Raw genomic sequence first — 23,536 nt, 5'->3', positions numbered from 1 at the left:
AATATTAGGTATAAATCACCCCCTTTCCCAATTTTACATATAAAATATATAAACAATAAATAAACCTATTACATATCGCCATGTCTGAAAAGTCCAAACTATAAAAATATTTAAAAAATCTATGCGGTGAACGCCAGAACAGAAGAAAAAAATATATAATAACTGCGCAATTCGGCATTTTTTAAAATGCGGAATGCATGTGGCTTTTTTGATGTTTTATTTTTTTCATGTGGTATCGAATGGTATCGAGTATCGCAATACTTTTTTTATGGTATCGAAATCGAATAAAAAATTTGGTATCGCAACAACTCTAAGTTGCACATTTTTGTGCAAAAAACCCCACCTTTTCTGGACGCACTTGCCACTTACTGAAACAGTGAGCAGGGCTTAGTGGAGTAGGGTGGGGCCTCTAGTGCCTCCACCAATTTTCCTGGGTGCAAAATGGGCTGGGACTACACTGCGACACCTCTTGCATGACCAAAGATCGCCGTGTAGCACTGCAGCCAATTCACAAGCTGTCGCGATCGTGAATCGCAAAAGATCCAGTTGGACGTTTTGCCCATTCTGGGGTCGGGGCAACTTGAGAGTAACAGTGTGACTCCATTCAGTTCAATGGTTGCAGTGCTACATGGCGAACGTTGCACAGAGTAGCCCCAGCCTTATAGTGCAAGCCTCCACCAGCTCAGCCTGGCATAGATTTTCTTTACTGGTTCCCCCTTTTAAAGGGGTTGGCTCATATCTCAGACATTGGTGGCCTATAGCTAGGATATACCAGCAATGTCAGAAAGGTGTGGGACCCGCACCTACCTCTACAATGGTGCCTCCAAAGTGAATGACATCACACTGTACATGAACGGCGATATCTTCATTTACTTCTATGGAAGTTCCGAAAATTTCAGAGCACGCGCTCAGCTATTTTCAGAATCCCAGTCTAAATTAATGGAGGGTGTACTGTGCGCAACCACTGCTCCATTCACCTCCATGGGACTGCCAGAGCTTGACTATTTCGGCAATCCCATAGAAATTAATGGAGGGCGGCCACGCATGCATGGCTGTTCTCCGTTTCCTTTGGGGATCCCGTTCTGTAGATAGAAGCGGGGTTCCAGAGGTGGGACCTGCACCTATATGAAAGTGGTGGCATTTCCAGTAATATGCTACCAATGTCTGAGGCATCTTACTCTGGTGCACTTCTTATGACGCATCGGTCTTAATAAATTCCCCATGTATTACAGGACGTGAGATGTTCTATGTAATCAATCTCCATTCCAGTGATGAGGATCCTGAACGGACGACCCCCTCTCAAGCCATAATAACCAAATAGGTTTTCTGGATTGGAGAATCCCTTTAACGCCAGCATTAGCTTTGGAGCATTAGGAAAAAGAAGAGTATTGAATACTCACAGCGGTGGGATCCTTGCGGTGGAGAGTAGCTGCTGTGACTTGTCTGAAGCCTCCAGGATACCTGAGAAGAACGGAACAAGAGACGATAAATGGCCATCAATCTCCATGAAGACCCTGATCATGTCAAGCAACAATTCACTGCACAAGATACTGTATGTGGGGTTTACTTTTATTCAATACTGCCCCCTTCTGGTTTCTATCAGTGTTGACTGGGCCCAATTCATCCCCACAGCAACGTCCTTTCGTCGACACAGATCCACAAAACTGGTCCAGGAAGCAGATATCGCGGAATTTGGTGAATTGGTCCCTGGCACTAAATATACCTTTTATGCACAAATATGGCCGAGTGCATGAGTCTTAAAAGGGTTCTCAGATCGGAGTGGGTCCAACCCCCCACACCGATGGAGATTAGCTGTTTGGGAAAAGCTTTGGCATCGCAGTAACCAGCTCCGGTCACTACACAATGGGTGGAGCTGTGCAATTCTGGCGCTTGAGCTACTCATGATCAGTCAATGGATCGGATATCCCTAGGATGGGTCGTTAAAGAGGTTCGCCAGGATTTAACAAGTGATCACCTATCCCTTGTATTGATGGGGCTCCAACACTCCGCACCCACGCTGATCAGGAGTTCCTGGGTAGCTTCGACACTGACTACACACCTCTATCCTTTGTGTAGTGGACAGAGCTGGTCACTGCAGCGCTTCTTTACTGTGGTTGCCCAAGCTACTCCCAAACAGCTGATTGGTGTAAGGTGTTGGAGCCCCCGCCAATCCAAGCTTTCCAGGAATAGCTGATCAGCGTGGGTGCGGGGTGTTGGAGCCCCAGCCAATCCAAGCTACCCAGGAACAGCTGATCAGCGTGGGTGAGGGGTGTTGGAGCCCCAGCCAATCCAAGCTACCCAGGAACTGCTGATCAGCGTGGGTGCGGGGTGTTGCAGCCCCAGCCAATCCAAGCTACCCAGGAACTGCTGATCAGCGTGGGTGAGGGGTGTTGGAGCCCCAGCCAATCCAAGCTACCCAGGAACAGCTGATCAGCGTGGGTGAGGGGTGTTGGAGCCCCAGCCAATCCAAGCTACCCAGGAACAGCTGATCAGCGTGGGTGAGGGGTGTTGGAGCCCCAGCCAATCCAAGCTACCCAGGAACTGCTGATCAGCGTGGGTGCGGGGTCTTGGAGCTCCAGCCAATCCAAGCTACCCAGGAATAGCTGATCAGCGTGGGTGAGGGGTCTTGGAGCTCCAGCCAATCTAAGCCACCCAGGAACAGCCGATCAGCGTGGGTGCGGGGTGTTGGAGCCCCAGCCAATCCAAGCTACCCAGGAACAGCTGATCAGCGTGGGTGAGGGGTCTTGGAGCTCCAGCCAATCTAAGCTACCCAGGAACAGCCGATCAGCGTGGGTGCGGGGTGTTGCAGCCCCAGCCAATCCAAGCTACCCAGGAACAGCTGATCAGCGTGGGTGCGGGGTGTTGGAGCCCCAGTCAATCCAAGCTACCCAGGAACAGCTGATCAGCGTGGGTGCGGGTGTTGGAGCCCCAGCCAATCTGATATCGATGACTTGTTCTAGGAATAAGTCATCAGTTAAATCCTGGAGAATTCCTTAAACTCCACGTAAATTTCCATGATTAGTAAAATGGAGCCACTAGGGTCATGGAACATCTCACAGACATTATTTATTTTCCTCTGATGCTTCAAATTAATATTTCCGTGTGCCGTGTACATTATATGTTCTTAAAGGGGCTCTCCCGAAACAGTTTGACTGATGACCTATGCTTTGGATAGGTAATGAGAATGACACCCAGGACCCCCTCTGATCAGCTGCTTGAGAAGGTACCGGCGGTCGCAGTAGCGCTGCAACCTTCTTGCAGCGCTCCCTGGTCCGTGTGATGTCACATGGCCTAGGCGCAGCTCAGCCTCATTGAAGTGAGTGGGACTGAGCTGCGATACCAAACACGGCCGCTATCAAATGGACGGCGCGGAGCTTGGGGAGTTGAGAAGGCAGCGGTGCTACTGCGAGCGCTAGTGCTTTCTCAAACAACTGATCGCCGGGGATCTGGGACCCTCGCCGATCAGCTAATAACCTATCCAGCGTCCTTTTGACAACTACTTCTGCACCGTGCAATAACGTTAATTACTCCCTGTGGTGATACTGATCTATAGATTAGAGAGCACCTTGGAAACTTCCCTTTGGGGGACCAAAGTTAAAGAATCAAAGGGGTTTTCTGGGACCCCCAAAAACCTTGCAGAAAGCTGGGAAAGCTCCAGAGAAAAAAAAAAAAAAAAAAAAAAAAAAAAAAGAACCCACAGGCCTTTGCTCACCTTCCATTTCCCATACCATTCCAATGCCCCTGGTACTGAAGCCACGTGAGGCCTGCAGCCACCCAATGGCCTCTGGGGTCATGTGAAGTAGTAAGGGACATCATTGCTGTACGGAGAGCTGCGCTGCAGAAATGATGCCCGCCAACTACCTCACGTGACCGCTTAAGAAGTAGTTGGTGATGTCATCGCTGCAAACAAAGACTGCCAGGACCTACACAGTGGTGGCACTGGGGGGTTTTGCAGGTGAATAAGGCTCATTTATTTATCTTAAGGCAAGTCTGGCCTTCTATAAAACATTTGGGGTACCTAAAAACCCCTTTAAGGACCTTGGTAGATGACATAATCTTCGCGATTTTACTAATCATGAAAACGTGTCTGGCATTTCTCTTTAAGAGCGAATGATCTGGTGTGTGGCCTCCTCCACACGGAGCGGGGAACAAGGGCTCCTTGTTCTTGAGCATTGTAGGGTCTCATCTGCAAAACCCAGACGACCCATTTGGTGGCGACCACTTGTATGTCTGGAGATCCTCACTCTTCACTTACCCCGTATGTGAAGAATAAACCTTCTGTTCCCATTTATTTCCAGAGAAGGCGATGTGTCTGGTGTTCTTCACCACCACGTGGTCTCCGCAGTCACCTGTGCAACACACACCAAGAAAGTTACTGGAAGAGGCGTTTTGTTACGCTGACGACTCTCTAAAACTTGCAAGTAAAATTAATATTTAAAGGGGATTTTTTCATGACTTAGATACAGGATAGGTAATTAATATGAGATCGGTGAGGGTCCAGCACCCATCACCCCACCGATCATCTGTTATAATTGTTCAAGTGCACTTAAGAGACCAAATAAAGAACCTTTTCAAAAAAGCTTATTAAAATCCCCTGGGTACGCAGCTTCAATACAGACCGATGTGTCTCCATGGTAACAGACTACAAACAAACCTGTAGTCTGATCCAGCATATTAATGTCCTCCACCGTCTGTAGGAAAGGGGACGGATGGAGGGGATTGTCACACGTATACACAAGGCCTGGTTTGTAGCCTGCATTCCTGTACTTGCATAGGACTGCACGTGAGATGTGTTCACAAAAAGGTAAGATTTTTATTTTATTCATTGCATTGGAAAACTATAAAGCAGGCTGACACAGGACACATATGCCCACCATGCCATATCTCTCATTTATTGCAAGCTTTAAATGGGAAATGAGGATGTGAAGGAGAAGAAATAGAGAATATTGAGTGACGGTCACAGAGTCCCATGATGAGCTTGTACCTTCCGTCTTGGGCCTCATGCACACGACCGTTTTTGTGGTCCGCAAACGAGACGCAGTTTTTGTTCACTTCAATGGGGCCGCAAAAGATGCGGACATCACTCCGTGTGCTGTCCGCATCCGTTGCACCGTTCCGTGGCCCCGCAAAAAAAATATATAACCTGTCCTATTCTTGTCCGTTTTGCAGACAAAAATAGCCATTTCTACAATGGGCCGCCTGTTCCGTTCCGCAAATTGCGGAAGGCACACGGGCGGCTTCTGTTTTTTGCGGATCCGCAGTTTGCGGAGCGCAAAAAACTGGACGGTCGTGGGCATGAGGCCTAAGGGTGTATTCATAAAGTACCAAAAAAAAACAACCTATTGTTAAGACATGAAGGTAGTTTTGGCTGTGAATGGAGCACAAGGAATGATACAAGAGGATACAGAAGATGTAACAACCATATACGTACATTTAAAGGAACATTCCACAAATTAACTCATTGGTACAGATTGAATATTGACAAATATTGAGCCAGTTTGTAGCGCAATCTACATCAAAAACCTGGCTTACATGCTTTTCTTCACATTCTTCAAGTGTTAGACATTTTCTAACCTTTTTATGCCTTGGTCAACAAGTGGGAGTGGCTTGTCAGAAAGGGGCATGACTTAAAGGGCATCTGTCAGCAGTTTTGTACCTATGACACTGGCTGACCTGTTACATGTGCGCTTGGCAGCTGAAGGCATCTGTGTTGGTCCCATGTTCATATGTGCCCGCATTGCTGGGAAAATGATGTAGTATTATTATATGCAAATGAGACTCTAGGAGCAACGGGGGTGTTGCTGTTGCCCCTAGAGATTTAGTTTTCCTTGCAACTGCTGCTCCCTCTCCATTGTGATTAACAGGGACAGGCATGATGATATTTACACTGTCTGGCCCTGTCAAAGTGCAGAGAGAGCAGAGCCTCTAAGTGTAATGGTAACACCCCCGTTGCTCCTAGAGTCTCATTTGCATATAATAATACTACATCATTTTCCCAGCAATCCGGGCACATATGAACATGGGACCAACACAGATGTCTTCAGCTGCCAAGCGCACATGTAACAGGTCAGCCAGTGTCATAGGGACAAAACTGCTGACAGATGCGCTTTAACTATGCCTTGGGGTGCCAAAAAAATAGGCAAAATTTTGGCACCTTTTTGGAGTAACGCTTCCTGCTTCCAAGAAGAAACCATCATGGCTCTTGGCAAAACCTTTCAGTGGTGTCCATTGACCAATGAGTCTTATCACCTTCTTAAAGGGGTTGTGAAACTTTTTTTTTTTTAAACAATCACCACAAAATGACTGGACCTACAGTGGTGGTGGTGATACTTACCTGGTCCCCGCTGCTGGCTCCATTGTCCCACGGCCACCTCTGCAGGTCCCGAGTCTCTCTGTTTACAAAGGTCACTGACGCAGTGATGTACGGCATGGGTGACAGGTCATTGCTGCGGCCAGTGACTGGCTGCAGCAGTCACGTAACCTCCATCATTAATGGACTAACCGATTCCCAGAACCGCTGAAGCTTCATTTCAGGGACTCTGGGGATCTGCAGTGAGAGTTCGACGTCCTCCATGTCTGTATACAGAGATCTAGGAACTCCGTGTGCTGCAGAACTAGGTCCATGCACACAGCAATGTGATGTACACGGACTTTAAAGGGGCAATTTTTACCTGATCTGCAGGTTCTATGGGACTTGGATCTATCTCCAGAGCGGTGGTCCCCCAGTCTGTCTGGTTTGATGGGCTCAGCATCCGTGGAGAATGAGTGAAGAGGGGGCCGCACACGACCATGAGCCTCTCCAATCGCTTCTGTAGGAGTCACTGAAACAGATGGACCCCCATTATAGAGGTAGAAAGCCCATCTATCAGACATTTATAGCGTATTCTGTGGAAACTCCAAAACTAAGGCAGGAATGAATCAGGGTGGATTCACACAATTTTTTGTGGAGCTTTGTGAATCCGAACTCCCTCAGACACAGCCTGAAGAAGGGCACCAAAATTGGGCCCGAAACGTTGTAAAAAAATGTTCCACTGGTGTTGAAATTTGAATGAATAAAAGCGGAGTTTTTGAAATCGTTCCTTTGGTCTCAGATATATACACATTTCTGCGGTGGAAGGAATCCACCTGGGATGTGCACCCATAAAAGCCGCTAGTGGAGGAGTGCCGTGGTCTTATTCTGATTCACAAGTGCTGAGAGGCGGTTACGCTGCGTTTCCTGGGGACTCACCCATTCCCTGTCACCGCCAGTTCTGTGAGAAGGTCTGACAGACGTCCTTCTCTACCTCTTGCATGATGTTCTTTGTTTTGGTTTCACTTTCTCATCTCATTTCCTTCTCCCAGGTGTCACCTATTTAGACTAATCCTCTTTCCTTTATATTCCCTCCCATACTGCCTCACTTTGCGGTTTATACTACCTCCTGGATTGAAGTGTTCACTGCTGGAGACTTCTGCTTGTTCAGATAAGTCCTTTCATGTATTGTGTTTCCGTGCTGGCTTGATTCTAGGTGACCCTGACTCCCTCCGTATTAAGTGCAGGGAGCCGGTGGTCGTGTCCCCTCACTATTATAGGGTTTTCAGGTGTCCTACAGTCTAGGTACGAGGGCATGCAATCATCTACCTCTGAGACCCTTGTATGTGCTTAGCAGTCAGGGTGAGCTCTTAGGGTTTTATAGGGCTCACCTTTATGCTCCTTAGTTTGGGATCAAGCCAGTCGGACGTTTATTAATAACTTCCAGCTATCTGCAACTTCATCCGTGACATTCCCACAGCGACGGCCATGATGTAGCAGCTGCAGACAGTGGCCCCAGACCAATAATCCATCTGCAGCCAAGGCCAGGCTGGTGAAGCGCCCAATACAGACAGGTGCAGTCTTAAAAAAACAAAACAAAAGAAAAAACAGAAGATCAAGGAGCGTGTACGCAGACTAGATGACAGACAGAGGCTAAAACAGGTGAGCTGGCCCTTTAAAAAATGATTTGCAGGCAGCTATGTGACTCGGGGGTAAGTGGCGCCCGTCCAGGAAGGATGAGAAGTCTGGCAGCGGTTCTAGCCGTACTGAGCAGCTGCCGGCTCGCGGAGGCACAGGTGTGTTCCTACATGTCCCCAGCCGTGCCTCTCCAAAATATGTGAGGCTCACTCACATTCCACAGCAAAGACTGACGGCGGCCCTGTCACTGAATGTGATGGTCACCTCATGCCTCAGTCAGAGGGGCCAGGGGGTGACGAAACCTATGGAAGGCCAAGGACACCTACCTGCTTGTAGACGGGGAGAATCAAAACAGAAATAAAATAAAAAACATACAACTACCTCTGATGATAAGAGCATGTATGGACCTTAAAAGGGGTATTTCCATCTCGTGACGTATCGCTGTGATAGGTCATCACTTTATGACTGGTCGGGTCCAACCTCGGGGACCCCCAGGGATGCCAGAAATAAAGTGGCCACTAGTGCTAGTGTTTTTCCCTGCCCAGCAGGGGGCGCTGCTGTGCAGAGGGTGCAGTACTACCCAAGTGTTGTATCCCCTTTCAGTCACAGGATCGGCGGGGTCATAAAGTCAGACCCTAGAGATACGCCATCACCTTACAAGATGGGAGTGCTTCTTTAAAGACCAAAAACGGGAAAACACATCGTCTTTGGATTTTTGGTGACCACCAGAAACGTGTAAACCATGTGTTTCTAATCTTTTTGTATGTTCTGAGATGATAAAAAATAAATAAATACAAAAAGTCTTTATAAGTGCTAAAAAAAACTACTTTCAGGGATCATTTGAAGGGAGAAATGTGCTTGAAAGGGTCTGATCTCACTCTAGACTATGACATAGTGGGAATAACTGAGACATGGCTGGATGATGGCTATGACGGTGGGAATAACTGAGACATGGCTGGATGATGGCTATGATGGTGGGAATAACTGAGACATGGCTGGATGATGGCTATGATGGTGGGAATAACTGAGACATGGCTATGATGGTGGGAATAACTGAGACATGGCTGGATGATGGCTATGATGGTGGGAATAACTGAGACATGGCTATGACGGTGGGAATAACTGAGACATGGCTGGATGATGGCTATGACGGTGGGAATAACTGAGACATGGCTGGATGATGGCTATGACAGTGGGAATAACTGAGACATGGCTGGATGATGGCTATGATAGTGGGAATAACTGAGACATGGCTGGATGATGGCTATGATAGTGGGAATAACTGAGACATGGCTGGATGTTAGCTATGATAGTGGGAATAACTGAGACATGGCTGGATGATAGCTATGACTGGGCAGTTAATGTACAAGGTTACAGTCTGTTTAGAAAGGATCGCCAAAACCGGAGAGGGGGAGGGGTCTGCCTTTATATAAAGTCCTGTCTAAAGCCCACACTCCGTGAAGATATAAGTGATGGACATGAACATGTGGAGTCACTGTGGGTAGAGATACATGGAGCTAAAAACAACAATAAATTACTAATAGGAGTTTATTATAAACCACCTAATATACCAGAGTCCACAGAAAATCTACTACTAAACGAGATAGACGAGGCGGCAAATCATAATGAGGTGGTTATTATGGGGGACTTCAACTACCCAGATATAGACTGGGAAACTGAAACCTGTACATCTCATAAAGGAAACAGGTTCTTGGCAATAACCAAAGACAATTACCTCTCCCAACTGGTTCAGGACCCGACTAGAGGGACGGCCATACTGGACTTAGTATTAACCAATAGACCTGACAGAACAACAGACGTGCAGGTCGGGGGACACCTGGGAAATAAAAGCAGCCAAACTAGAGACCGAGAGATTAATTGCCAAAGAAAGTAAAACTAACCCTAAAATGTTCTTCAATTATAGTAATAGTAAAAGGTGTTGGCCCTCTACAGAGTAATGAGGGGGGAGTTGCGGAGAGGAGAAAGCAAAGCTATTAAATATTTTTGTATTCACTGAAGAAAATAAACTGTCAGATGAAATGCAGAATGTAAAAGTTAATTCTCTGTTAAAAGTGTCCTGTCTGACCCAGGAAGAAGTACAGCGGCGTCTTAAAAAGATTAAAATCGACAAATCGCCAGGACCAGATGGCATACACCCCCGTATCCTAAGAGAATTAAGTAATGTCATAACCAGATTACTGACAGGGAATGTCCCACAGGATTGGCGCATAGCAAATGTGGTGCCAATATTCAAAAAGGGTCCAAAAACAGAGCCTGGAAACTATAGGCCGGTAAGTTTAACATCTGTTGTGGGTAAACTGTTTGACGGTTTTCTAAAAGATGCTATTCTGGAATATCTCAATGAAAATAAGCAAATAACGCCATATCAGCATGGCTTCGTGAGGGATCGGTCATGCAAAACTAATTTAATCAGTTTCTATGAGGAGGTAAGTTCTAGACTTGACAGCGGCGAATCAATGGATGTCATGTATCTGGACTTCTCCAAAGCATTTGACACTGTACCACATAAAAGGTTAGTATATAAAATGAGAATGCTCGGACTCTGAGAAAACATCTGTATGTGGGTAAGTAACTGGCTCAATGATAGAAAACAGAGGGTGGTTATTAACGGTACATACTCAGATTGGGTCACTGTCACTAGTGGGGTACCTCAGGGGTCAGTATTGGGCCCTATTCTCTTCAATATATTTATTAATGATCTTGTAGAAGGCTTGCATAGTAAAGTGTCAATTTTCGCAGATGACACTAAACTGTGTAAAGTAATTAACACTGAAGAGGACAGTATACTACTACAGAGGGATCTGGATAGATTGGAGGCTTGGGCAGATAAGTGGCAGATGAGGTTTAACACTGACAAATGTAAGGTTATGCACATGGGAAGGAATAATGCAAGTCACCCGTACATACTAAATGGTAAAACACTCGGTAACACTGACATGGAAAAGGACCTAGGAATTTTTATAAACAGCAAACTAAGCTGCAAAAAACAGCGTCAGGCAGCTGCTGCCAAGGCGAATAAGATAATGGGTTGCATCAGAAGGGGCATAGCTGCCCGTGATAAGAACATAGTCCTACCACTTTACAAATCGCTAGTCAGACCACACATGGAGTACTGTGTACAGTTCTGGGTTCCTGTGAACAAGGCAGACATAGCAGAGCTGGAGAGGGTCCAGAGGAGGGCAACTAAAGTAATAACTGGAATGGGGCAACTACAGTACCCTGAAAGATTATCAACATTAGGGTTATTCACTTTAGAAAAAAGACGACTGAGGGGAGATCTAATTACTATGTATAAATATATCAGGGGTCAGTACAGAGATCTCTCCCATCATCTATTTATCCCCAGGACTGTGACGAGGGGACATCCTCTGCGTCTGGAGGAAAGAAGGGTTCTACACAAACATAGAAGAGGATTCTTTACGGTAAGAGCAGTGAGACTATGGAGCTCTCTGCCTGAGGAGGTGGTGATGGTGAGTACAATAAAGGAATTCAAGAGGGGCCTGGATGTATTTCTGGAGCGTAATAATATTACAGGCTATAGCTACTAGAGAGGGGTCGTTGATCCAGGGAGTTATTCTGATGCCTGATTGGAGTCGGGAAGGAATTTTTCCCCCCTTAAGTGGGGAAAATTGGCTTCTACCTCACAGGGTTTTTTGCCTTCCTCTGGATCAACTTGCAGGATAACAGGCCGAACTGGATGGACAAATGTATTTTTTCAGCCTTATGTACTATGTTACTAAACACTTTTACGTTTTTGCCCGTTATCTCAAGGAACCAGCCCTGCGTTTCGTGCACCGTATGAAGATTGAGGTGGCTGATCCTAACATGCGGTATAGACATGCTGGGTGTAAATACAGAGTGCCATCTATGATGCCATGTCTGAGGGCACAGCTGCTGCTGAACCCAGGGATCCCAGATAACTGATGCTCCAGTATTTGATAGGCGATTCCCTATTTTACATCATTTTGCATTAATATTGTACTAAATTCTACTTCCACAAAAATCATACAAGAAAACGTGGCCAGAAAGAGGATTCCCACCTCAGGAATCTAAAAGAGGCCATTTCTAGAAGAACCTAAAAGCTTATGGATATGGCGGGGCTCAACATACATTTTTGTTATCATATAGTGCCATCTGCTGTTAGTAACTGGTATGATAAACGCAGTAAATTTTTATCAACCCTCAGAATGGCCAAAGTAATTTTTTTTTGTTAACCCTTAGGATACCGGAGGTTTTTTCATTTTTACATTTTCATTTTTCTTCCTCATCTTCCTTGAGCCACAACTTTTTTATTTTTCAGTTCACATAGCCGTATGAGGCCGTATTTTTTGCGGGACAAGTTGTACTTTCTAATGCCACCATTTAATATGGCATAGTGGGAAGCGGGACAAAGATTCCAACTGGTGTGGAATTGGAAAAAAAATGCATTTCCCCCACCGTTTTATGGGTTTTGTCCCTACGGTGTTCCCTTTGTGGCAAAACAGACCTGTGCCCTTTATTCTCTGGACCAGTACGATTACGAAACCAAATATGTTTAGTTTTTTTCTGCCTAAATAAATCTAAAAAAAAAACACTTAAAAAAATCTTTTTTACATCACCATATTCTGCCCTCCATAACTTTTTTTTAGTGTTATGTCTATTGTTTACTTTATTTTATTTATGAGAAGCAATGAAAAAATGGCAAATCAGCCATTTTGACCCATTTTTCCGTTATGCCATTCGCTGTATAGGAAAAATATTTTTGGATTTTTATAGTACGGGCATTTTTGAACACAGTTATACCCATGATGTTTATATTTCTTGTCATTTACGGTATATATTTATTTTTTTATTCTACAAAAAGGGGGGGTGATTTAAACTTATTTATTTTTTAACTTTTTTAAATATATTTTTAAGTTTTTTTATGACTTTATAGCTTGTGTTTGAGACTACAAAACTGTATTTTTATTTATTTAGTTCTGTACCCTTATGTTTATTAAATATCCATATTGGTACAGAATTGCTAATTTCTTATATTGGCCTGCCACCTGCTGGCCAAAATAAAAATTGCAGCTTCAATACCCTGGGTCTCTTTAGAGAGACGTCCAGTTTTCAATCTCCGCTGGTGACCACTTGCACACAGCTTCTGAGGACCTATTATCACATTGCAGTGTGACTAGAGGACCACATGAAGAGTATTATTATGCAATGAACGGGGCATTTCAAATAAAGAATTATTGCAACATACACACATCAAATTACGGCAATTTTTTTTTTTTTTTTACGGAAATTACACTTTCCTATCTGGTATCGCCCCTGCTGTTCCTTATGTGGCTGAAATTTGACAACGCTCAGTAGCTCCCCTGCTCCCCATCTCCTGTTGGTGTAGTGATCTCATAGCGAAGCAGCCCAGATAAATTTCATTCATTCATCCTTACAATATATAGCTATATCCCTCCCTAAAGAGCAAAGAAGGAAATGGGGAGGGGGGGGGGGGGTTTACATACCATAGTGCCACTTAAAAGAGGAATCTCTGGGACTCTATGTGAGGGTCTATTATCTATGTGGGGGGCAATACTGGAGAAGCGTTTCACAAGAGCTCTCCTGGGAAATGCAGCTGATCGACAGAAACTGCAGAGACCAGGGCTGCAGAGGGGTGAGCAAAGAAGGTATAAAAGGTGAAGATTACTCTGGATGGCAGGGTTTTCCTTCATTGATCTAGTTAAAATAATGATGTGCATTACCCCAGATACGTTATTTCTTTTTAAAGGGGTTGTCCAAGTGTTTAATACCCTTCCTCAGGATAGGTCATCAGTATGTGATCGGTGGGGGTCTTACTCCCAGCCGATCAGCTGGTTGAAGAGGCTGTGGTGCTCCGGTAAGAGTTGCAGCCTCCTCACAACTTAGGCTACTTTCACATCTGCGCTTTCCCTTTCCGCTATTGAGATCCGTCATAGGATCTCAATAGCGGGGGGGGGGGGAAACGCTTCCGTTTTGTCCCCATTCATTGTCAATGGGGACAAAAGTGAACTGAATGAAGCGGAGAGCACCGGAATGTATTCCGTTCCGTTTGGCTGCGTCTCCATCGGGAGCACAACAATGCTGTAAGCAGCGTTCTTCTGTCCGCGATGTGATGCGGAGCAAGATGGATCCGTGTAAGTCAATGGGCGGATCAGTTTTCTCTGACAACAGAAAACGGATCCGTCCCCCATTGACTTTCAATGGAGTTCATGACGGATCCGTCTTGGCAATGTTAAAGATAATACAACCGGTTCATAATGAATGCAGATGTCTGTATTATCAGTAACGGCAATGTTTTTGCTGAACCCTGCCGGATCCGGTAAGAACGCTAGTGTGAAAGCCGGAATTAGACTTACCGGTAATTCAGTTTCCACGAGATCACCACGACGGCTACAAGGAGATTGACCCCTGACCTCTGTAGAGGCAGGAACAGAGAGAGGGTTTAAATCCCCCCCTCCCACCACCAACACCAGTGTGTCCAAAATTACAGAGACAATCAAACAAAAAAGGTGGTGAGAACAAACATAGTAAATCAAGAGGGTATTACTTCATAACCTCATAGAAAATAAGTAAGGGGTAGGGAAAATATGTGCCGTCGTGGTGATCTCGTGGAAACTGAATTACCGGTAAGTCTAATTCCGGCTTTCCACCTCATCACCACGACGGCTACAAGGAGATATAAAAAATTATCGCCTAGGGGGACGACGACCGCCTGAAGGACCTTACGTCCAAAAGACAGGTCTGAACTGGATAGGTCTAACCTATAATGTTTAGTGAAGGTGTGAATGTTAGACCAAGTGGCAGCTTTACAGATATCATCCAGGGAAGCTCCTGCTCGCTCGGCTTGGGAAGAGGACATAGCTTGAGTAGAGTGGGCTCTCAAATTTGTGGGGCAAGGAAGACCCTGAGACTCATAAGAAAAGGAAATGGAATGCCTGATCCATCGAGCTAAGGAGGACCTGGAGGCTTTTAGGCCCTTATTCTTACCGGAGAAGAGGATGAATAGGTTGTTAGATCTACGGAAACCTTTAGATATCTCAAGATAACGTAGTACTGAACGTCTCACATCCAGGGAATGGAAGCTAGCCTCTCTATCATTAGAGGGATTACTGCAGAAGGAAGGAAGGAAGGATTATCTCCTGGTTCCGGTGGAAATCTGATACTACCTTAGGTAGAAAACCTGGATCTAATCTTAAGATAATTCGGTCATCGGTGATGCGGAGGTAGGGTTCCTGAATGGATAGGGCCTGAATCTCGCCTAACCTTCTTGCGGACGTGATGGCCACTAAAAAGGCTGTTTTTAGAGAGAGATGTTTGATAGAACAGCTGTCCAAGGGCTCAAACGGAGCGAGGGTCAGGCCTGTAAGTACCGTATTGAGGTCCCAATTGGGGATCCTAGTTTTCAGGGAGGGACAAAGTCGGGAAGCGGCTCTCATAAACCTTTTGATCCAGCGATGATTGGCTAGGTCTAGATAAAAAAAACAGGCTAGGGCCGAGACCTGTACCGTCAGGGTGGAAGGCCTGAGACCCAATTCAAGTCCCTGCTGGAGGAAATCTAAGATCCTCTGGAAGTTGGGTGGCTCTAGATTTGGGGCAGGATTGCCGCTCCAAGAACAAAAACGCTTCCAAATTTTTAGATATATCGAAAAGGTGACTTTCTTCCTACTTGCTTTAAGGGTTGAAATCACTTGATCAGAAAGTCCTTGAAATCTCAACCTCTGGACTTCAGGATCCAGGCCGATAGCTTGAGAAAACTCGAATTTGAGTGCAGTATCGGCCCCTGATGAAGAAGGTCCCTCCTGGAGGGAAGAGGCCATGGATCTTCTATCGATAGGTTCTTTAATGAAGTGAACCAGCTCCTTTTCGGCCAATAGGGGGCTATTAGGATCAAAGTCGAGTTTTCTGAGTTGAGCTTTTGAATTACCCTGGGAAGCAGAGGCAAGGGTGGGAATGCGTAGCAGAGATCCCAGTCCCAGGGAATCGTCAGCGCATCCAGAGCCCAAGGGTTGTCCCGAGGGTTCAAGGAGCAGAATGTTGGTACTTTTGCGTTTTTCTTGGACGCAAACAGGTCCACCTGTGGGACACCCCACTTCTCTACGAGAGTCTGGAACACGTCCTGATTCAGGGACCACTCGGTATGGTCTATCCACTGACGACTGAGATAGTCTGCCTCCACGTTTAGGATCCCTTTTAGATGGATTGCGGAAATGGACTTCACGCGGGACTCTGCCCAGTCGAAGATTTTTCTTGAGATTGACATCAGTTTCTCTGACCTTGTGCCTCCCTGATGAGAAAGGTACGCCACTGTCGTCGTATTGTCGGAGAGTATTTTTATGTGGTGTCCCACAAGGAGGGCTTCTGCCGCCTTCAGGGCTTTCCGGACCGCTTCCAGCTCCCTGAAATTGGAAGATTGGGAGCGGGTTACCGAAACCCAGGAGCCTTGAAAGAAGTGATCTCCCACTTTCGCACCCCATCCTTTCTCGCTCGCATCCGTGAGAACTTGGATGTAGGGGGTCTTCTCCCAGGCGACTCCCAAGGACAGGTTGGCTGAATGTTTCCACCAGTTTAGGGAGACCTTCACCGCGGTGGGAATCAGAACCTTGTGGTTCAGTGAGGACTGTCGCCTGTCCCAAGATCTGAGGATCCATAGCTGGAGTGATCGAAAGTGAGACTGGCTCCAGGGAACGGACGGGATGCAGGATGAAAGAAGGCCCAGGAGGCTCATAGCCTCTCTTATGGGACAAGACCTTCTGTTCTGAAACCGACGGATCTTCAGTTGGAGGCCTTTGATTTTGTCTGGTGGAAGGAAGGTACGCTGAGCCCGGGAGTCCAGGATGACCCCCAGAAACTGGATAGTGCTGGACGGTACCAGATGTGACTTTATCCGGTTCACCAACCATCCTAGATCTTGGATGAGAGATAGGAAGGTTAGTAAGTCCGATCTTAGATCGTCCTCCGAGTTCCCGACTAGGAGGAAGTCGTCCAGGTATGGAACAATCACTAGCCCTTGGTGTCTCAGGAAGGCTACCATCTCGACCACCAGCTTCGTAAAGATTCTGGGCGCAGACGATATCCCAAAGGGGAGGGCTGTAAACTGGAAGTGGTTGGTTATCCCCTTGTGATCCTGAATAGCAAATCTTAGGAGCCTCTGGGATTCTGGATGAATTGGGACGTGATAGTAGGCATCCTGAAGATCTACTGAGCACATTAGGGCGTTCTTCCCTATTAAGGGGATCAGGGATTTTAGGGATTCCATCCTGAACTTTCGATAAGTTATAAACTTGTTTAGGGCTTTCAAGTTTATAATTGTACGGAAAGACCCCTCTTTCTTCTCCACTAGGAAAAGGCTTGAATAGAAGCCCTGCCCCAGTTGAGAAGGGGGGACCCGCACTATCACGTCCATAGCCAGAAGGCTCTGAACTCCCTGTAGAATTTTTAGACGAGTGCTGGGGGAGCCTGGATTCGTAATGACGAAGCGGTTTGGGGGGAGATGAGGAAAGTTCGATCCGATAGCCGAATTTTAAGATGTCCCGGACCCAAGGATTCGGGGAGATGGACTCCCACGGAGTCAAAAATCTCCTCAATCTCCCCCCCACGCTGGCGTCATTGTTTATCGGATTTACTTTGGGCGGAAGAGGGATTACCTCTACCCCTGCCCCCTTTGGAATAGCTCCAACGCCCTGACTTTCCCTTATCCCTAAAGGGTTTATTCTGGCTAGAGGGGGCCCGAAAGGGATATTTCCTTTTAAAAGATCTTTCCTCAGGAAATCCCTTCTTCTTATCTGCGGCCTTTTCCAGGATACGGTCCAAGACCGGGCCAAATACATATTCCCCCGAAAATGGGATAGCACATAGCTTCATCTTTGAAGTGTTGTCGCCCGACCAGCTTTTCATCCACAAGGCGCGGCGGGCAGCGTTGGAAAGCCCCGCATCCTTTGCGGCGAATCTAACAGATTCGGCCGAGGCGTCTGCCATAAAAGCTGTGGCCGATTTCAATAAGGGAAGGGACCTGAGTAGCTCTTCCCTAGGGGTATTATCCCTAATATGATTTTCTAACTCGTCTAGCCATATCCTCATGGACCTGGCTACCGAGGTGGCCGCGATGTTAGTTTTCAGATTAATCATGGCCGCCTCCCATGATTTTTTCAGGAGACTATCTACCTTCCTATCCATAGGATCACGTAATTGCGAGGTATCTTCAAAGGGCAAGGCAGTCTTTTTATTGACCTTGGCGACCTGAATGTCCACTTTGGGAGTCTCATTGAAGATCTTCACTTCATTTGAATCAAATAATAAAACGGTTCTTGAAGGATTTGGAAACCCCCAACCGTTTTTCAGGGTTGGACCATTCGTCCAAAACCATATCTCGGATATTTTCATTGATTGGAAACACACGGGTTTTCTTAACCCGGAGTCTCCCAAACATCTCGTCTTGTATCGAGTGAGCTTTTGGGGTGTCTTCTATACCCATCGTGGCTCGGACAGCCCTTAGAAGGTCTGGCATCTCCTCTAGCGAGAAGCAAAACTTCCTCTCTGACTCAGCCATATCGGTATCAGAGAGAAGCTCCTCGTCCTCCCAGGCTCTAGATGTAGACGCATCTTCCCCTGTTACCTCCGGGTCAGATAAGGAGGGAGATGGTTCCCTTCGCCTTTTCGGTGAAGGCGAATCCCGGGGAGGGGGGGGGAAATTTGGGATAAGGAGGTCTTTACTTCATTACGAATCATGGACCTCAGTTCCTCAAGGAAGGAAGGCTGTTCTTCCGCAATGACGCTAGAGATACAGTCCTTGCAGAGCTTTTTGCGATACTCGTCCGGAAGCCGTTTGAGGCAGGACACGCATTTGGCCTGTTTCTTGATCCTTTTCTGGACCTCCTTAGGAACCTGGGGGAAATAATCCCTATCAGCCATGAGATAAAAGTCATGGAGAGAAAAAAGCCCCAAGCCTGAGAAGTGGAGGAGGAGGAGTATGCAACCTGGTACAGTGTTTTAAAAAACAAGTAGCAGAGCAACAAGCGCTTCCCCACAGGGGACTTACTGTAGGCAACACAGGAGGGTCTCCAGGGGAGCGGGGTTCAGCCGACATAACTAACACAGCTCCAGGTACACCGCACAGATCAGGCGTTCAGCGCTTGCTGGCGCCGAAAATTTGAATCCAGAGACGCTTCCTGGATGACGTCACTTCCCTCCGTCCACCGGAAGTGACGTCGGCCGCCCTTAGAAGCGCTTTGGTGCGCACCCGGCGAACGCCCCAGACTCGGCGTCGGCGGGAGATCGCAGCCGGGAGCAGGCTCACATCTTGTAATGGAGCGAGGCCTCCCTCCTCACCCCTGCCCAGCATTAGTACACCGACCGCAGGAGGGCAGGGGGAACACCGGTAGGTGCCAGGAAAGAATTCCCATCTTCATCTCCCTGCAGGGAGACTCTCTCTGCCCCTGTCCTCTGTAGGGACAGGAAACACTGGTGTTGGTGGTGGGAGGGGGGGATTTAAACCCTCTCTCTGTTCCTGCCCCTACAGAGGTCAGGGGTCAATCTCCTTGTAGCCGTCGTGGTGATGAGGTGGAAAGTAGCCTTACCAAGCACAGCGCTATGCCCTGGGTAATGGTTGTGCTTGGTATTGCAGAGTAGCCCCATTCATTTGAATGGGACTGAACTGCTCCTAGGCAATGTGACCAATGAATGAGACATTACTCGTCTAGGAAGAGGCCGCAGCACTCGGTCTCTTTAAACAGCTGATCGGAGGGGGTCCCGGGAGTCAGACCTCCACCGATCAGATACTGATGACCTATGCGGAGGATGGGCCACTTGAATCACTCTTAAGTCTTCCATTTTCAGAAAGGGTTACCGATACACTATATAGACAAAAGCATCAGGACACACGTCTTATCTATTGAATCCAGGCGCTTCATTCAGTCCCATTGCCACAGGTGTATAAACTCCAGCCCCCAGCCATGCAGTCTGTGAAAATATGGGTCGTTCTAAATGGCTCCGTGGATTCCAGCGTGGTCCTGTCATAGGATGCCACCGCTGCAACAGGTCAGTTCCTGAAATGTATTTTCTTCTAACTATTCCATCATCAAAGTGTTCAAGAACCCCAGCAACTCAGCCATGAAGTGGAGACCACGTAAAGTGACAGAGCGGGAGCGCCGAGTGCTGACCAGCATAGCGCATACAAGCCACCGACGCTCTGCGGACTCCGTAACTGCAGAGCTCTTATAGAAAGCCTTCCCAGAAGAGGGGAAGGGGAGCCCAACTCCATATCAAGGTCTATGGGTTTAGAGTGGGAGGTCATAAACGCTCCTGTGGATGGAATGTGAAGGCTTCCCAGTACTTCTGTCCATACTGAGTATTATTTAGGAGATTTTGATATACACGTCAGTTTTTTTTATTTTTTATTTAGTCCAGTAGGTCTTGAAGGGATGTTCCCATCTCAGACAACGGGGGCAAATCGCTAGGATAATCCCCCATTGCCTCGTTGGTACGGGTCCCACCTATCTCATAAACACAGCCGATAACGAAGCTGGCAGCGCCGGGTCCGGCCATCACCAAGCATTCCTATTGTCCCACTGAAAATAGCCAAGCAATTTTCGGAAATCCCCATAGAAATGAATGGGGGAGCACACCGCACTTGCATTCACTTCTATGGGGCAAACGGAAACAGCCGAGCCGGCACTCAGCTATTTTCGGCAGCCCCACAGAAATGAATAGAGGGCAGCAGCGCACGCGCGGCGAGTCCTCCTTCTCTTTGCCGGCTGCGTTAATGAGAGAGGTACAGGTTCCAGATGCGGGACCCTCACCTATGAGACAATGGGGACATATCCCAGTGAGACGCCCCACTGTCCGAGATGGGAAAACCCCTTTAAAAGCTTTTTTTTTCCATACAGCGGATTGAACAGATCACCTACAGGTACAGACTGGGGAAGGTGACGACCACACTGAGCCGTACAGGGGCATAATGCCTAATCTCTACCAAGAAAGGTCACTTACCACTGACACAGCAGAGTGGACTTTGTAATGGGGTGTTACAGTTTAAAGACTCAAGTAATGAAATTTAGTTTCATTAATTGGATTTCAGTCTGTAGAAGAGAAATTATGGGGGGTCATTTACCAAACAGGTGCAAAGTAGAACCAGCTTAGTTGCCCATAGCAACCAATCAGATTCCTCCTTTCATTTTCCAAAGGAGCTGTCCAAAATGAATGGTGGAATCTGATTGGTTGCTATCGGCAACTTGAGCCGGTTCTACTTTACACCAGTTTGATAAATGCCCCCCCACGTGTTCTTTCTTTTTATATAAATGGGTATTCCCATCATAAAAAGTGATGTTGTAGCGGGAGGTTACGCCATCACTTCATGATCAACTGGGGTCCGTCCTCTGCGGTTCCTCTGAATCTGAGGCTGAACAGGCGGAGCGCTGGTTCTGTGCTGTGTCACCTTCACAATACTGAAGGGGACGCAGTATTAATGCAGCACCTTTAGGCCAATTTCACAAAACCGTATTCAGTCCGTGAAATACGGTCCAGGCGGCAGAAGTATTTCCTAGACTAAGGCTACTTTCACACTAGCGTTAATATTTTCCGGTATTGAGATCCGTAATAGGGTCTCAATACCGGAAAAAAACGCTTCAGTTTTGGCCCCATTCATTGTCAATGGGGACAAAACTGAACTGAACAGAACAGAGCGCTCCAAAATGCATTCCGGAGAGAAAACCGCAGCATGTTGTAGTTTGCTTTCGGTCCTGAGATACGGCGCAAGACGGATCCGTCATGACCCACAATGCAAGTCTAGGGGACGCATCCGTTTTCTCTGCCACAATAGAAAATGGATTTGTCCTCCATTGACATTCAATGGAGTTCATGACGGATCCGTCTTGACTATGTTACAGATAACACAACCGGATCCGTTCATAACGGATGCAGACGGTTGTATTATCAGTAACGGAAGCGGTTGTGCTGAACCCTGCCGGATCCGCAAAAAACGCTAGTGTGAAAGTCGCCTAAATGTTGCTCCCGTAACGCTAACTCACAGCATTATAACGATTGATTACGCCAAGTGTTGCCGCCTGGCTTCGCTGTACTGAACTGCACTCACATAATGCTATCAGTACGGTTCAGTACAGCCGAGGTCAGGCTGCAACACACAGTATTAGAACTCATAATACCGTCAGTTGGTGCCATGCGAGCAGTGTGCAGTGCACGAGATACTTCTATGTGACCGCACATGGCGGCAAATCTGGTGCGACACACACCGATCCTTCAGTCTGTGAAACACGCTGGTGTGAAATCGGATTGACCGCCACATGCGGTCCGTCCACGCATACTCACTCAGTGCATGGTACACGGGCTTGTGCAGACCCTGCAGGTGGACGGCGCACATCGATGCAATCTTCCCAGGCGGCTGCATATTGGCATCAATGACGCGCCACACCCTGGAGAAGGTCGCCCATTGCTGAGAAGAAAAAAACAGAAGGAATCAATCACCAGAGATATAATGATCGCTAATTAACATGCTGGGGGTTGTAGTTGTGCAACATTTGTATCATTTACATGCAGGTTTAAATAGGTTTTTCTTTTCAAACAAAGGGTGAAAGAGAAGGGGCTCCGCGGCTAGTAGCGAGGCCGGCGCAAGGGCGTTAGGTTGGGGGCGGGACCTATATATTAAAGGGGTGGGGCATACGTCTCTAAATTACTGAGATATATTACCATACGGTGCACTCAAGCAGGTTCTGTCTCCATTCTTGATAAACTTATGCGAATTAGGACTGAAAATACAACTGACTGAACCCCCAGAATTTACAAGACTTCTGCAAAGTCGTCACCCCACAATCTGTCGCCCAATGCCCCAAAAGCCACTAACAGTATAATGTAAGAGAAGCAGACAGGACAGGGACTTCATGCACCACACAGGACCTTCCACCTCCATTACACACACAATTCCCAATCTATGAGCAGTACCTGGGCAGCTCTGCTGTAACTCGCCATCACATGGAGGTCACCATGACACACAAGACTCAGCCTCTCACATGCCCCGCCTCCTTATACCTAAGAAACAACGTATGTCTTCGGAATCAGGAGCCATTTTCTTTTAGCCTTTTTCCATAGACATCCACGTAACACGGTCTACAACAAAATGGCCGCCGTCGCAGCATTTTGAACGCTCGGATAGAGACATGGTTATCAGCACACTCTATGCTCTTCTTTCTAACACTAAGTTCGTTCTTGAATTTCTTCCTATGGGAAACATTCTTTCCCCTAAAGACTTCTTTTATATACAGCCCGCTTTCATAAGAACGCTCTAGTGAACAGTGCAGACTTTGACGCTGACATAGTTTCCCGGGGAGCCTGTGACAGCTGGCGGAAGTGCGTCACTGGCGCGGCGATTTGATTTTCCCGGTCTCTGTAGAGAAGTGAGTTGTCTGCGGCGGAGGAGTCAGAGTGCTCCGGCTCTGAGGCGGAGGAGTCGGGGTTTATGGAGCGGTACGTGCTGCTCATTTACTGGCAGAGACAGACTGAGAGTTCCCGGGAGTCACAGCAGCAGGAGCCGCCGCTACCTTCAGGTATCAGAGGCTGTCGTTACAGGGGGAGCTACTAGAG

At 47.1% G+C, this 23,536-nt stretch overlaps 2 protein-coding genes across 2 annotated transcripts in view; one reads left to right on the top strand and one right to left on the bottom strand.

Annotated features, from left to right (window-relative positions):
* MRPL13 (mitochondrial ribosomal protein L13) overlaps positions 1-22,924 on the bottom strand; it is a 51,027-nt gene extending 28,103 nt beyond the window's left edge. The window contains exons 1-4 of the mRNA XM_040431999.1: positions 22,898-22,924; positions 22,268-22,391; positions 4,256-4,349; positions 1,401-1,461 (exon numbers count right to left, since the gene is read on the bottom strand). Coding sequence (XP_040287933.1) covers positions 1,401-1,461; positions 4,256-4,349; positions 22,268-22,391; positions 22,898-22,924 — 306 coding nt within the window. The remainder of the gene's footprint in view (positions 1-1,400; positions 1,462-4,255; positions 4,350-22,267; positions 22,392-22,897) is intronic.
* Positions 22,925-23,199: 275 nt separating this feature from the next.
* LOC121001089 (MDM2 binding protein) overlaps positions 23,200-23,536 on the top strand; it is a 92,970-nt gene continuing 92,633 nt past the window's right edge. The window contains exon 1 of the mRNA XM_040431998.1: positions 23,200-23,499. Within this exon, the coding sequence (XP_040287932.1) occupies positions 23,412-23,499 (88 nt within the window). The 5' untranslated portion in view covers positions 23,200-23,411. The remainder of the gene's footprint in view (positions 23,500-23,536) is intronic.

The sequence above is a fragment of the Bufo bufo genome, chromosome 5, assembly GCF_905171765.1.
Source record: "Bufo bufo chromosome 5, aBufBuf1.1, whole genome shotgun sequence".
In the NCBI taxonomy this organism is placed as follows: Eukaryota; Metazoa; Chordata; class Amphibia; order Anura; family Bufonidae; genus Bufo; species Bufo bufo.
The sequence above is the reverse complement of the archived record's forward strand: the minus strand, read 5'-3'. Positions and strand labels throughout refer to the sequence as shown.